This window comes from Ovis canadensis, chromosome 1 (genome assembly GCF_042477335.2).
Source record: "Ovis canadensis isolate MfBH-ARS-UI-01 breed Bighorn chromosome 1, ARS-UI_OviCan_v2, whole genome shotgun sequence".
Taxonomy (NCBI): Eukaryota; Metazoa; Chordata; class Mammalia; order Artiodactyla; family Bovidae; genus Ovis; species Ovis canadensis.
The window spans coordinates 125,609,353-125,626,003 of record NC_091245.1 but is presented as its reverse complement, the minus strand read 5'-3'; the positions used below and the strand labels follow the sequence as shown (position 1 = coordinate 125,626,003).

The window sequence follows — 16,651 nt, the reverse complement described above, 5'->3', positions numbered from 1 at the left end:
AACTTGGGACTTCCCTGGTGGTTCAGTGGTTAAGCCTCTGTGTTTCCAATGCAGCGGGGCACAGGTTCAATCCGGCGTTGGGGAACTAAGATTCCACAAGCCATGTGGCCATAAATAAATTAAAAAAAATTTTTTTTAAGGCAAAACTTTTCTTCTCATGTTTGAAACAATCTTTCATTCATGCTTTAAATCTTAGTCTTCATTCTAAATACAAATGTGCATTTTCAGAGAACACAGAGCTACCTTCACTGTAAATTTATAACTTTAGTTACATTTTTAAATATAATCTCGTATCATTAGGGTTGATTATCTGAAGGCCCTAGGAGTCTATTCCTACGGAATATACAAACAGGAATCAGGTCACAGAAAAGAATTTAAAGCAAATTAAATATGTGCTATAAACACGTACTCTCCAAAAAATATTTAAGGATGAAATATATTGCTAATATTCTGTCATAAATCTTTTGCTTATTTCTCATACAAGAACAGTCCTTTCCATGCTGATGGGGCTTCCCAGGAGACTCAGTGGTTGTGGCCTCGCAGTTGTGGCACATGGATGGAACTTGTGTCCCCTGCATTGGCAGGCGAATTCTTCACCACTGAGCCACCAGGGGAGCCCCCTGTCAAAGTCATAGTTGGAAGACCATAAGCTTGCCTTCACCTACCATCGGAGGAGTAGTTAGGAAGTATTTAAAACTACCAAAGCCATGAGCTAGTGATGTCCTACAACTGTAGTCAGTATCTTCACTCTGAGGGTGTTTCACAGTTTTTGAATTGAACAAATTAATGTCTGAAGGTAGGCCTAATCTACATTTCCTATTTAAGCTACAGGAAAGTAATGAAAATAGAAGCTATAAACCTACATACAGCTTTATAGACTCTCTGATTTCTTTATAGACTACAGAAAACACTCAGTGTATAAATACTTCAATTGTTCTCTATCAAAATTTAACCTCCCAATTATTTTCTATCACAATATTCAACACCTTTTCTGTTCGACTGGCTTACTTTTATGGTACTATGTCATATGACATGACTGGCATTACTCAGCATTGTTGGTGTTATACCTCTCTTTTCAAATGAGAATTTATGGCAAATAATGAAACACAGGTATGCAGAAAAACAAATATTGTATACCAACACATATATATGGGATCCAGAAAGATAGTACTGATGAACCTATTTGCAGAGCAGCAATGCAGACACAGACACTGAGGACAGACTGATGGACACGGCTGTAGGGAGGAAGGAGAGGTTGAGATGTATGGAGAGAGTAACATGGAACATATGTTACCATATGCAAAATAGAGGGCCAATGGGAATTTGCTGTATGACGCAGGGAACTGAAACTGGAGCTCAGTAACAACCTAGAAGGGTGGCAGGGGGAGGGAGGTGGGAGCGATGCTCAAGTGGGAGGGGACACGGGTAAACCTACGGCCGATTCAGGCTGATGTTTGGTAGAAACCAACACAATATTATAAAGCAATGATCTTTCAATTGAAATTAAATAAACTTTAAAAAAAGATCAGGTACAGAAATTCAGATGAAAACAATCATATACCTATTTCTTGACTTTCGTGAGCTATGAGTATAAATAGAGGCTTAATAAACAGGACAATTGTGACATGGTAGTCACACCCGCCTTGCTAACTCCACCATCTGAACAAAGAGGCAAAATTAGGTCATGTTATCTACGATCATCAGACAATTTAAAATGTCATTTCTTGAACCTGCAAGGAGTTCCTTTTTCCTCTTGCGGGGATGGCATGTAGAGGCATTCAGGATGGCGCAGCATCTGACATACCATCGTAGGCTGTCCTACAATATCGCCTCTAACAAAACCAGGCTGTCCCGAACCCCTGGTAACACAATTGTTTACCTTTATACCAAGAAGGTTGGGAAAGCACCAAAATCTGCATGTGGTGTGTGCCCAGGCTGACTTAGACGTGTTCGTGCTGTGAGACCTAAAGTTCTCATGAGGTTGTCTAAAACGAAGAAACATGTCAGCCAAGCCTATGGTGGTTCCATGTGTGCTAAACGTGTCCGTGACAGGATCAAGCACACTTTCCTTACTGAGGAGCAGATTGTTGTGGAAGTGTTGAAAGCACAAGCAGAGTCAGAAAGTTAAATAAAAAATGAAGCATTTTTGAGTAATAAAAAAATTGTCATTTCTTTAAAAACTTACATGGTATTTCTGAAGATTACATTTAAATGTAGATTCCTCTAACTTCTGATGAATTACAACGTGAAAAGTTAAGTCGCTCAGTCGTGTCCGACTCTTTGCAACCCCATGGACTGTTGTAGCCCACCAGGCTCCTCCGTCCATGGGATTCTCCAGGCAAGAATACTGGAGTGGGTTGCCATTTCCTTCTCCAGGGGATCTTCCCGACCAGGGGATCGAATCCAGGTCTCCCGCATTAGAGGCAGACACTTTAACCTCTGAGCCACCAGGGAAGCCCTCAAGCTAAATAATTACACTACTCAGTGAAGATCCTGCCATCCAAAGTCAACATTCTGCTGTGGCTCAAGCTTTCCAGGTGGGAACAGATGTCCTTCCTTAGCTGATTCAGAAGACCAAGCTGAAGAAAGCCGGTAAGAATATGAAAACAAGATGACAAATAGGCATACCCTGCCTAGAATCACAATTTGCCTGAGGTTGCATGCACCACAGTTTGTGGTTGGCTTATTTGCATGCAGGCAGAGAGCCTCAAGTCAGAGGATCCTCGAGGTCTGCAGGCGAAGCTACTCATTTCCAGAAGAAAAAGACTAGAGGTTAAGTGATTCATCTAAGGTCATGTAAGCAGCTGGCAGGAAAGCCTCCTTCCATTTTATCATACATAAAGAAAAAAATTATTTGAAAAAAAAAAAAAAAAGGTTTTCTTTGTACTGTTAAATAACTAAACTTTCAGCTGAAAGATAACCCACTGTCCAAATTAGGGTGTTCTATATAAATTATACATCCCAATCTTAGTAATATTTCAAAATAACCTTTCACTCATTGGTGCAATAAGTCTGTACTGAATACCTATTCCAGGAATAAAAAAAGTCAGTGCCCTAATACCTTCCATTGGGAAGCAGGCATTATATAATCACACAAGTGCAAAACTATATTAAGTACCATGATGAAGTTCCAATAGACTGCAACATGAGAACCTAATTTAAAATTGTTTGTTGGAGGCAGACCTGCCTGCCTGCCTGCCTACCTGTGGAAGTGACCTTTTAGTTGGTATCTGAAGAATAAACAGGAAGTTAGACACATGAAGAGCAGAGGTAAGAGTGTTCCAGGAATATCCATATACCTTAAGACCAGAAATTTCATTCCTAAGAATATCCAACAGAAATATTAAAGTATGTGCACCGAAAGACATGTAGAAGGATGTTCATACTAGAGTCATCTGTAATAGAAAAAATTGAAAATAAAGCCAATGTCAGCAGAACACCAGAACATTCATACAATGGAATACTACATAGCAATGAAAATGAATAAACTACTGCTACACGCTACCAAAGCAGGATCTCCCATATTTAACACTGAATGAAAGAAGCTGGGTGCAGGAGAATACTTGCTGAATGATTTCATTTATGTTAAGTTGGAAACCAGACAGAACTAATCTATGATGCAAGAAATCGTGCAGTTATGATCTCTGCATATCATGATGGAGATAATAATTGGAAAGGAGAGCCAGCAATAATGTTCTAGTTCTCAATCTGGTAATGGTAACATTAATATGTTCACTCTGTAATAAGTCAGCAAGTCGAACATTTATGGCTTATGTACTTTTCCACATGTGTGAACAAGTTTATTTTTAAAAATAAAATCTTGAGCAGAAGCAACAGCATATGTGAAGACCCTGAGACCAGAAAGAATTTGAGACATTCAGAACTTAAAAAAGGGCCAATGTGGCTGGAAGGCAGAAACCAAGAGACAGCACAGTATAAGAGTGAAGAGGGAGGCAGGGGCTCCATTTCACTGCAGGTCATTTTAAAGACTTTGGATTTCAAGTTCAGTGGCCAACCACTGAAGGGTATTAAGCAGGCGAATAATAAGATCTACATTGTGTATTTAAGACTTCCCTGGTGGTCCAGTGGTTAAGAATCCACCTGCCAATGCAGGGCTCAAGAGTTCCCTGTGCTAGGAAGATTCCAAGCGCCATGGGGCGACTAAACCCATGCGCCATGACCACTGGGTCTGCACGCCTAGAGCCCATGCCCCGCAACACAACAGGCCCTGCTTGCTATAACTAGAGGAAACCCAGGTACAGCAACAAAGACCCAGTGCAGCCAAAATAAACAGACTTTAAAAGTAAACTGCACATTTTAAAATGCTGAAGAGTTGGGTGGGGAGAGTGGAAGCAGGGAGACCGGTTAAGGAGGCAATTATAATAGTCCATGAAAAAGAATGCAGTGGCATTACTGGTGTAAAACCAGCTGAAATGGTAAACTGCATGGATTCTCGATGAAATTAGGAGGTTGAGTTGACTGGATTTGGTAATAGAGTGAATGTGTAAAACTAGAGTGAAGGAGGGGTAGAAGGTGATTCTTAAATTCTGGTTTAAACAGCCAGGTGGATGAAGGGCACCTTCCCGAGTAAAGAAGACTGAAGGAAGAGAAGGTCTGAAGGAACGCAGCAGTCAAGGTGGCCATCAATCCAAGGTGGCCATCAATCCAGTACCTGCATCAACCCTTCCTTACTACGTAGCACCCTGCTGGTGGGGGCTTTATGGGAACTCAGACAACTACAGACAGTTCTGTCTTCTGTTGCCGATCATCTGTCCGACCCAAGCAGCCCTGCTGGCCCTACAGACAGAGCACATGGTTCAGGAATGGACACAAAATTACACAAGGGGGAAGTGCATTTTTCATGTTTTAGGTTCTAACCCATTTTCTCAGTCTAAAAAGGTTGGATCTCAAGTGTGCCATCCACAATCAGTAATTATTCTACCCAGCTCTCTATCAATCCCACACAGTGTTGTAACATCTACACATCTGGTAACTACATTTCTACGCCATTCTCCAACGTCATTTCCCTAGCGTTGACCAAGACAGACCACTAACAAGCACTAATGTACCAGCAGCTAGCAATTTACTTAATGATTCATCCTGCCTATGCTTAGAATATGAACCACAGGATATTAAAAGACTTTGTTTATCTACATTTCAGTAAGGTAGTCAACAGACTACAGTAATCCTATGGTCTGTTGCTGTTTAGTTGCTAAGTTGTGTCCACAACTCTTTGGTGACCCCATGGACTGCAGCTCATCAGGCTCCTCTGTCCACAGGATATTGCAGGCAAGAATGCTGGAATGGGCTGCCATTTCCTTCTCAGGGGATCTTCGAGACCTAGGGATCGAACCTGCGTCTGCTGCTTGGCAGGTGGATTCTTTACCACTGAGCCACCTGGAAACCCCATCCTACGGTCTTCAGTGCAGTTCAGTGGCTTGGTCATATCCGGCTCTGTGCCCCACGGCCTGCAGTGCGCCAGGCTGCTCTTGTTACGGTGCATGGGCTGGGCTCTAGAGTGCGCTGGCTCTCCAGTCTTGGTGCACAGGCTTACTTGCCCTACTGAACGTGGGATTTTAGTTACCCGACCAAGAATCAAACCCTCATCCCCTGCACTGGCAGACAAACTCTTAACCACTGGACTACTAGGGAAGTCCCTCTTTTCACTTTTAACTGACTTAAGTTATCTCAGAATCATCTAGGAGTGTAAAGGACACATACATTCTTTCAACCTGAAATGTGGGAGTAATTAAATAGCGTCCAGTTGACGAGGGAGAGTTAATGCATCTCTCCAAATGCACTCACAGTAATTCTATTAGTTCAGTGGCTACAAAATATATGCCAACATGAATGCTCTGCTCATACTGTATAACACCACAGAGAGATAACAGTGGCTTACATTATAGGCAAACAGGCAAAACCTATTTTAGTGGAAAAAGATTAAATACAAATTCTCATTAACAACTATTAAAAACCTCAAGCAACTCTGTCCCCATTAAAACATGATACAGAATTTTTAAAGATAAACCTCCTCCTGACACTCTACTCACAAGGCTAACACCAACTGCACAAATCCATTCCACTCTTTCTGCATCTTTCAAGTTTAGAGTTTAAACATAACTAAGTAACAAAATGGGCTTCCCTGGAGGCTCAGGTGGCAAATAATCTGCCTGCAATTCAGGACACGTGTGTTTGATCCCTGGGTCCGGAAGATACCCCCTTGAAGGAAATGGCAACCCACTCCAGTATTCTTGCCTAGAAAATTCCAGAGAGAGAGGAGCCTGGAGGACTACAGTACATGGGATCACAAAGAATCAGACACAACTAAGCAAATAACACACACACACATATATACACAAGTAACAAAACTGACTCAGTCTTTATAACCTCAGAATTTCTGAAAATACTGGCACTAGATATAAAGAAAAGCAATACTAATCTAAACCGCTATTCATATAATTAGCTCACTTTGTTTCAGCTTTTGAACATCTAAAAAGTCTTTATATTACCTTTCTTTGTGATGGAGTACAGAATTCTAGATGGACAGGTTTGGGGTTTTGTTTTTTTTCATTATTGTTCTGTTTTTTCCATTTCAGCATATTAAAGATCTAGCTCATTCTCCTCCAGGTTGGACCGTTTCTTTTTTCTTTTTTTGAGTCATGCTGCACAGCATGTGGGATCTTAGCTGCTCATCCAGGGGTCGAATCCACATCCCCGGCACTGGAAGCGTGGAGTCTTAACCACTGGACCACCAGGTAGTCCCAGGTTGAATTGCTTCTAAAGAAACATCTATCATGATTCGTATCTTCATTCTTATACACATGTCTTTTTTCTTTCTTGGATTATTTTTACGATTTTTCTGTCACTGGTTTTAAGCAATTTGACCATGTGTAGTTCTTTCTCTTTATGTTTCTTCTGCTTATGGTTCATTTAGCTTCTAGGATCTGTGGATTTATAGTTTTCATCAACTTTGGAAAATTATCAGCCACAATTTCTTCAAATATTTCCCGGCTCCACCCCTCCTTTCTAGGATTCCAACTATGTATACATGCGTGTGTGCTCAGTCCCTTCATTCATATCCGATTCTTTGCGACCCCAGGAACTGCAGCCCGCCATGCTCCTCTGTTCATGTGATTCTCCAGGCAAGAATACTGGAGTGGGTTGCCAATCCCTCCTCCAGGGGATGTTCCCAACCCAGGGATCAAACCTGTACCTCATGTGTCTCCTGCATTGGGAGGCAGGTTCTTAACCAGCTGAGCCATCAGGGAAGCCCATGTGTATATATCGGGCCACTTGAGACTATCCCACAGCCCTCTGATGTTCTGTTTATCTATTAAGTCTTTTTTCCCATGTTTCATTTTGAGTTGTCTATTACTGCATCTTCAAATCTGTCACTCATTTATTCTGCAGAGTCTAATCTATTAATCCCTATCAGTGTATTTTTTTCATTTCAGACACTGTGTTTTCATTTCTGGAAGTCTGATTTGGGTCTTTCACATTTTTTATACCTCTCCTTAACATGCTCATTCTTTCCTGTGTTCCTGAACATATGGAGTATATTTATAATAACTGTTTTAATGTTCTTATTAATTTGAGCATCTGTTTCTACAGATTGACTTTTCTCCTTGTTATGTGGCATATTTTTCTTGCTTCTTTGCATGCAGGGTAATTTTTAATTGAATGCCAGACATTGTGAAATTTACAGGGTTGAAGGCTGGATATATGTATATACATTTTGTGTTCCTGTGAACAGTGCTAAACTGTGTTCTGTGATACAGTTGAGCTATTTGGAAATTATCTGCAAACAGTTTGATCCCTTTGGGTGTTGCTTTGAAGCCTACTGGGCAGGATCAGAGCAGAATGTGGTCGAGAGCTACTTGGCCCCACTAATGAAGCAATATATACCCCTCTTGCGGTGCTCAAACCAAACAGCTTTCTCCATTCTGGCTGTTTGGACCATGACCTATTCCCAGACCTGGGTGAGCTCCAGGAATTTTTTTGCTGGCTCCTTTTGGGTGGTTCTTTCCCAGTCTTGGTAGCTTTCTTTCATACTGGCACCAAACATAACTCAACTGAGGGACCACATGGAACCAACCCACCATGCATCTCAGGAGCTCTGTGCAGATATCTTTATGCTGGTACTCAGTCCTGAGAACTCTAGATGCCCCTGTTTCCCCAAAGTCCCTACTCTGTCTCAATTCAGGGAGACTGCCAGGCTTTGTCTGGGTTCCTCCTGATGCTATTGTAGCCTGGAAACTCTCAAGGCAGCAACCCACAAACAAGGCTCACCTCATTTGTTTCTTCTCTCAGGGATCAGTGTCTTGTGCTGCCTATGGTTCAATGGCTGCCAACTGTTTCACATTTTTTGTGTTTTGCTGTTATTATTTAAAGTGGGAGGACAAATCCAGATCCTGTTACGCCATTAAGCTATATTTTAAGGACAATTTAGAAAATCTGAGACATAGGATTTCTCTGGTGGTCCAGTGGCTAAAACTGAGCTCCCAATGCAGGGGACCCAGAATCAATCCCTGGTCGGGAAACTAGATTCCACATGCTGCAACTAAGACCTGGTACAGTCAAATAAATAAATAAATACATATTCTTTTAAAAGGTCACATAATTAGGTTTTACTATTCAATGAGACAGAAATTTTCCCTTCACCCTTAATTTTCTTATAGCAAACTTAATTGGCAAAAAATGAAAGCACTTAGGACCTACTATAGTTGTTTAGTTGCTCAGTGTTATCTGACTCTTTGCAAACCCATGTACTATCGCCCTCCAGGCTCCTAAGCCCATGGGATTTCCCATGCAAGAATACTGGAGTGGGCTGCCACTTCCTTCTTCAAGAGATCTTCCTGACCCAGCAATCAAACCTGTGTCTCCTATACTGGGAGGTGGGTTCTTTACCACTGAGCCACCTGGGAAGCCCAGGAACTACTATGAGCCCTATGTTATAATAACAGGGTAACCTAGGCTTCATCAGTACGTGAACTGAGAACTTCCAGATGTGCAAGTTGGATTTAGAAAAGGCAGAGGAACCAGAGATCAAACTGCCAACATCCACTGGACCATAGGAAAGGCAAGAGAATTCCAGAAAAACAGCTACTTCTGCTTTATTGACTGCTAAAGTCGTTGACTGTGTGGATCACAACAAACTGTGGAAAATTCTTAAAGAGATGGGAAAACCAGACCACCTCATCTGCCTCCTGAGAAATCTGTATGGAGGTCAAGAAGTAACAGTTAGAACTGGACATGGAACAACGGACTGGTTCCAAGTTGGGAAAGGAGTATATCAAGATTGTACATAGTCACCCTGCTTATTTAACTTAGATGCAGAATACATCATGTGAAGAGCCACGCTGAATGAAGCACAGCTGGAATTCAGATTGCAGGGAGAAATATCAATAATCTCAGATATGCAGATGATACAACCCTTATGGCAGAAAGCAAAGAGGAACTAAAGGGCTTCTTGATAAAGGTAAAAAGATAGTGAAAAAGCTGGCTTAAAACTCAACATTTACAAAACTAAGATCATAGCATCTGGTCCCATCACTTCATGGCAAATAGATGGGGAAACAATGGAAATAGTGACAGACTTGATTTTCTTGGGCTCCAAAATCACTGCTGATGGTGACTGCAGCCATGAAATTAAGATGCTTGCTCCTTGGAAGAAAAGCTATGACAAACCTAGACAGCACTTTAAAAAGCAGAGACATTACTTTGCCAACAGAGTCTAGTCAAAGCTATGGTTTTTCCAGTAGTCATGTATGGATGTGAGAGTTGGACTATAAACAAAGCTGAGCGCCGAGGAATTGATGCTTCTGAACTGTGGTATTGAAGAAGACTCTTGAGAGTCCCTTGGACAGCAAGGAGACCAAAGCAGTCGATGGTAAAGGAAATCAGTCTTGAAGGTTCATTGGAAGGACTGATACTGAAGCTGAAGCTTCAATACTTTGGCCACCTGATGAGAAGAACTGACTCATTGGAAAAGACCCTGATGATGGGAAAGACTGAAGGCAGGAAGAGAAGGGGACAACAGAGGATGAAACGGTTGGATGGCATCACCGACTTGATGGACATGAGTTTGAGCAAACTCCGGGAGTTGGTGAAGGACAGGGAGGCCTGGCGTGCTGCAGTCCATGGGGTCGCAGAGTCAGACACGACTAAGCCACTGAACAACCCTGCTGCCCAGGATGGAGGATTAAGGGTAATTTTCTTTTTTTAAGCATTGATATTTAAAAATTGCTATTTACTTTCTTTTTTTTTTAAATTTTTTAATTTTTATTTTTATTTTTACTTTATTTTATTTCACAATACTGTATTGGTTTTGCCATACATTGACATGAATCCACCACGGGTATACATGCATTCCCAAACATGAACCCCCCTCCCACCTCCCTCCCCATAACATCTCTCTGGGTCACGAACATTCCAAAAATTATTTACAAAAAAAGTGAAATTTTGCAACCCTAACATAAAGTCATATCTAATAAGTCTAACATTCATTTTTCTGTGCAGCAAAAGTCAACTATAAAAAAGTCACTTCTTTCAGCTTGAAATTTTTTCTTAAAAAAAGATAAAACACTGTAACTTATCTAAAGGGCAATCATGGTGACTGGTAGCATGTGGCAATTAAAAAAAAAAGAAAAAACTATGCATACTGCTTGTCATCACCACCTACCACACTTGTCATCCAAAATTCTAAAAGCTGACATTTAACTTGGTCTGGCAAAGAAACCTGGTTTTTAATGACCTAATGCTAAATCAAACCATGTTTTTTCCCTTATATAGTAATAATCTGTAGGCAAAACACAGCAAGTTTAACACCTCCCTCATTAGAAAATGCTGCCCATTTCACTCAACTTTAAAATTCTACAGGCATTCTTGTCTTTTTGCTATTCATTCCTCAACCCCCCCAAACAATAACCACCACCCTAACAGCAGCCCAAATAATAATTACAGTGAAAAAGCAAATGCTAAGACTATGTCATTGGATCAGGTATTTAATCTCTCCAAGCCTCAGTTTCCACTTTTTCGAAACAGGGACAAAAGTACAACCCACAAAATTTAATGAAATAAAGCAAGTCTAGTGCCACAGTCTAAACTCTATGCTGAGAAGGTCCAGGACACTTCAGCAAACTCACAGGAGAGATGAAGGATATTTTAAATGGAAGGAAACATGGTGATACTCACTACGTGCTGAGAACTGCCCAAACTATTACACTGGGGTGGTTTAGAGTTTTTAACATTTGATTGCAGTACATTCTTTTATGACATCATATCTTTGGGCAGCTGGGTTTTCAGTGGTAAAAAAAAAAAAATTTTTAAAAAAAACACTTCCACTTCAAAGTTAATGTGGAACACGCAATGAGGGTGGTGCTGTTCAGTTCAATCTGGTGCCAAGGTCTGAAAAGGTGTTGAGTGCTCAGCAGGCACCCTCAAACTTTAAGTAAATAACTGTGGTTATTTATGAACAAAGTAAATTATTTTCAATTTCTTGGCATCATTTTTTCCAAACAGCTACTAAAGTTGTTGGGATGTAAATGTTTATTATTTGGACCTAACTACTTAATGAATGTAACAGTGACTTAAGGGTGCTGTTAAAAACTTAATGAAACCCCAAGATGCCATGAGACAAGAGAGTTTAGGCACCTCTGGCTTAATTTTGGACAAGCAGAGTAACTTTCAGTAAATGGCAATTATGACTCCTTCACAGCATGCAGTTTCACTTCATGTTCTGTGGCAGAGAATACTGTCCCAAAGTTTTATGGCTCATGTTTCCATGATAAGACAAAAGAGAGAAAAAAAAATGAGGTAGACAAAAAACAGACTAACAGCCTGGAGTAAAACTAGGTCCAGAGTTACGGCCTGAAAATAATCTTGCCACTAGGCAGATAAAAGCAATTAATCCTTCCTACAACACCAGCATGTGATACCAAAAAGAACAGAAGCTCTCCTTTTAAGAGTTAGGAATTTATATCAACAGTTTACATCCCCATCTTTTAAACAGGTGATTCATAAATTCTATTTTGAGCATCATCCTCCATTTCCCCTGGGCTGACCTTCTCTTTACTCCATCTTCTATTTAGGATACAATTATAAAGCAAATTATTTCCCTTTACAGAAACATGAGATGGGCTGAAAAACAATGAGATAGCCTGTGCGTTTTATGCATCTGTCTGTCTGACTGGCTACTTGTCCTTCCCTCGTGATGGTCTTTTCATGTGCCCAACTGTATAGAGAGGAGAAAAACTGAACTCTACACAAAACTGATAGTGTCTTCTTTTATCTCTTACGACATCAGTTCCAGGAAGAAATATGTAGTGTTATAACTTGTTGACCATCACACTTGCTGCTTATGCTGTTTCAGTACAGTATACTAGTCACAGTCACTACCCTGGGTCACTGCTCCACAGACACCAAATTTTCAGTTCAACTGAACATTTTTCTGAACTAGTAATTTTCAAAAATGACTAACACTAAAAATGAGCATGCTACTAAAAAGCATATTAACTATTATCTAAGAATGTTTCAGAAGGTTGTTAAATACATGCAAAGAAAGAAAGAACCAAATTTTTTTCTACCTAAAGAAAAGTAATTTTAAAACAAACTGTTAATCATACTTATGAAGTTATAAACAACATTCATCACAGATTTTAACTGGCATTTCATAAAAACCTTAGTGATGTGGTTAATAGTTAATGCTAATATTTAAAACTTCCAACAGAATTTTTCAGTAACAAATCCAAATAACGTGTTAATATATGTGTTTTAAATCAGCAACTGGTCAACCAGCAGTTCTTTAAAATATACAGAATCAATTTTATACGAAAAGGTACAACACTTTCAACATAGAATACTATAATTTAGTTTAGGCAAGTCTTCCCCCATGCCATTTATTTCATAATCATTTTTTCTGCATTACAGGTAAGACACTGAACTAAACACTAGGGATACAACATTCTAATGAGATACGGGCCTTTCCCTCGAGGAGAGCAGCCCTGAGACACAGAAACAGCTTCCCATTCTGTGATGCTCCCGCAGGCCCAAAGTGCTACGGAAACACCAGCACTTGGTTCAGGCTAAGGGTTTCAGAAAATTCATTACTGACGCCATGTACGTGTGTGCTCAGTCGTGTCCAACTCTTTGCGACCCTATGGGCTGTAGCCCACCAGGCTCCTCTGTCCATGGGATTTTCCAGGCAAGAATACTGGAGGGAGTTGCCATATTGACCCCACAGTAGACAACAACAGCACTAAAATTCTGGAAACATGGTTATTTTTGGATAAAATCTGCAAGCCAGAAAAGTTATGCCGTAATCTATCATAAGAAAGCCTACATAAACCATGCTCAGAAACAGTCATCGCAATCTAACTATATCAGAATCTCTGGGGGGCTGGAGCCCAGGCATCACTATTTGGAAATTATAATGTGCATCCAGAGCTGAAAGACACTGGTTCACTGACTAAATCATAGTATCAGGACTGATTTAACATCTTTATCAACATTAAGACAGGACTGGACTGATTAGTGGATACCCAGGCCCTAAAAGGATCCAGGAACTGATTTTCACTTGCACCCTATTTTTTAACATATGCCAGTAATTGGAAAGACAACATTTCATGGTGAGTGTCTCATGGCACTTCTGGCCTATGCCAAGAAAAGTAAGTGACTGCCAATCTTTAATGACATGTATGGCCTAAGATGTCTAATTGTTTAAACTTTAGAGCTGGACAACTGGAGCCTATAGAAGTCACAAACTTTGGGTACTAGAAGGCTGAGTCCTGCTAGGATCACTTCCACCACTGGATACAAGCATACAGAGAACAATGAAGGCAGCACAAAAAAAGCATTCACCTTGTGATAAAGTCCACAAAATTCATGGAAGGAAGAGACAAGAATAAGGAGGAGGGGGTGGGTGGGCCAGATTCTTCTGGAAGGAAGAAGATTCCTGAAGCTGGAACTGACTGGCTTTGACTGGAAAGATAGAAAAAAGCATTCCAGCATTCCAGGAAGAAAGGATGAGGGTTGGAAAAAGAAAAATACTTTGGGAGGGTGCTAAGGTAACATCAGTCTCCCTTAAAGGAGGTCAACAGTGAATCATGGGGTGGGCCCAAATGATGGAAGGCCTCAACTGACAGGCTGAGGAGTTTGAACTTTTACTGAAAAATGGGGTAACACTTTGGTTAAATATAAAAAACGATTTTAGAAGATTCTTCTGGTAGATTAACATGCAAGATGCACTGAATCAAAGGACTGAGATAGATGAAGATAAATAGAACATCTCAGTATTTTCCCAGCACAATTCCCTGAGTACATTTTTTTTGTATTCAAAAAAAAAGTGAAGGCTTTTAAAAATGAACATTCTACAGCACAGTACACATCTTGGTAGCATTCAGACTAGAATGTCAAATTAATTTTACAAGTCAAATGATTTATAAAAAGGTCTATTAGCTCTTAAATATTAATATTTTAAATATTAACTTTTACAATAGAAAAGCTAATGACATACTCAGAAGATTAAATATCCATTTATGTGAGCTCTATAGAGAGAGGCAACATTCAAAGTTTTCTTCTCCTGAAAACAATTACTTATACAGTCTAAAGCTAATGAAAATAAAGAGAGTTAATAAGTAGTAGAGACAATGTTCTTAATAATTTCTTAACATGAACACTAACTTCAAAAATGGGCTTCCTGGATGACACAGTGGTAAAGAATAAGCCTGCCAATGCAGGAGACACAAAACATGCAGGTTTGATTCCTGGGTGGGGAAGATCCCCTGGAGTAGGAAACAGCAACCCACTCCAGTATTTCTGCCTGGAGAATTACAAGGACTGAAGAGCCTGGGGGGCTCTAGTCCAAGGGGTCACAAAGAGTCATTCACAACTGAGCACAGTGGCAGCAATGCCAAAATGGATAGCTGGGGAGTTACTTTTTTTTTTTTTTAACCATTATTTGGCATAAAAGAGGACCTCTGGAGGTTTGGAATTAAGATTATCCTTAGGCTTCCTGATCTATAGGTAATAAATACTTTGCAGCCAGAAATTTGACTTCCTAGTATTACTAACAATCACCATTAAAGAAACATTTAGAATTTAGACAAACTAGGAAACCACCAAAACACAAGCAGCTGAACAGTGTTTCATATGCTAAGACAAACCTTTTCCCCATATACAGTCTTTGATCTAGATAGAATTCATCAGTATGAGATCTGTAGTACAAAGAAACATACTTTGCAAATTAACACTGTAGCAAGGGACAGTTTGGTTGATTTAAGTATAAATAACAATGTAAACGAACTAAGTCCTGACTGCTTATAACACATGCTACTAATTGTTTCTTAGAAAACATATAACCTCTTCCTGTTCACTCAAACCATGTTATTGTATTTACCAAAAAATACGTATTTCTTATACATTGTTCTTTGCTTAAGATTTTCCATTATGTCACTATTTCCACAATCAGGGTAAAATTTTACTATTTTTGAGTATTAAGATCAGGTTTAACTGATCATAATATTCTGTATGTTAATATTCTGTATGTAGATATTACGGTCTTCAGCCTTTCCCTACCAAATCTGGAGAAACTCTAATGCTCATGGGTTTATAGTTGTAAGTATGCCTTTCAAATGTTATTTTTAACTTTTAAAAATATGACCAGTACTCAAACTGATCCTACATAGCAAAAACATAATATAGGACAAGTAGTTATCACAAGAAAGCCTGTAACAATAATCACATCTGAAATAATCCCAAACTGAAGTTACCTGTCAAAATCTTACACTAAGAAATGTAATATTCAAATTAATATTTTTAATCTCATCCATCTGCCCACAAAATAACCCAAACCTTACTAATCTACTATTTTTCCTGTGCTGCAGTAGTCCTTTAAAATAAACTATCAAAATAATTTCTAAACCAATATGAAATCAAGCACCTACCTACCTTACATGAAATTTTAAAGGTTTAAAATTTTCTTAATGAAAATATAAAAGCCTCATCATAAGATATTCCAAAAATAATAAACAAATATTCTTATAGTCCATGACTATACCTGAGCTATAAGAAATTCTGTTCATTACGCAAAAATGTCAGGCAAGCTGTTTTACAGGTTTACATGATATGCTCTACATTGCAACCGTATTTTTTTGGAAAGGAAGATTTACTTTTAGAAGCAGCAGCAGAACCCAAGAAAGCAAAAATTTGTACCCAAACTGGCATCTCTCCCCACTCTCATCAAAAACCTTCAGCACGCAAGGAAAACTTTGAAAAACAATATGGTCTGCTTAAAAGGAAATAAAAGCATGACCTGTGAGGTGAAATACAATGAGGGGGTTATCAGAATCTTCTTTTGAAAAAAAGAAAAAAAAAAGGTTGAATCTGAATTACTGCAAGCAAACAGATCCTGATGAGCTGGGTTGCGAGAGAAGACTTACAGAGCACCGCTACAGCCCCAGACTCGAACATGAGACATTCTTCCTTATGCCTGGTTTCCACTATGAGGCTGAAAGGTGGGGGATCCAATTTGTGATAGATTCGAAATCCTTTGCTGAACGCCATTCTCCTTTCTTCGGAGGCAGCCCTGTGAAAACCAAGCAAAGCAAATGAAGCTAACGTTTCCTTCTGCAGCAAGGACTGCAAGCCATCACGA

At 39.7% G+C, this 16,651-nt stretch overlaps 1 protein-coding gene and 1 pseudogene across 8 annotated transcripts in view; one reads left to right on the top strand and one right to left on the bottom strand.

Moving 5' to 3' along the window:
* SYNJ1 (synaptojanin 1) overlaps window positions 1–16,651 on the bottom strand; it is a 94,516-nt gene that overhangs the window by 76,795 nt on the left and 1,070 nt on the right. For all 8 annotated transcript variants that reach the window (XM_069548921.1, XM_069548923.1, XM_069548924.1 and 5 more), the window contains exon 2: window positions 16,437–16,582. In XM_069548921.1, the coding sequence (XP_069405022.1) occupies window positions 16,437–16,582 (146 nt within the window). The remainder of the gene's footprint in view (window positions 1–16,436; window positions 16,583–16,651) is intronic.
* LOC138429213 (large ribosomal subunit protein eL34-like) lies at window positions 1,784–2,128 on the top strand (annotated as a pseudogene).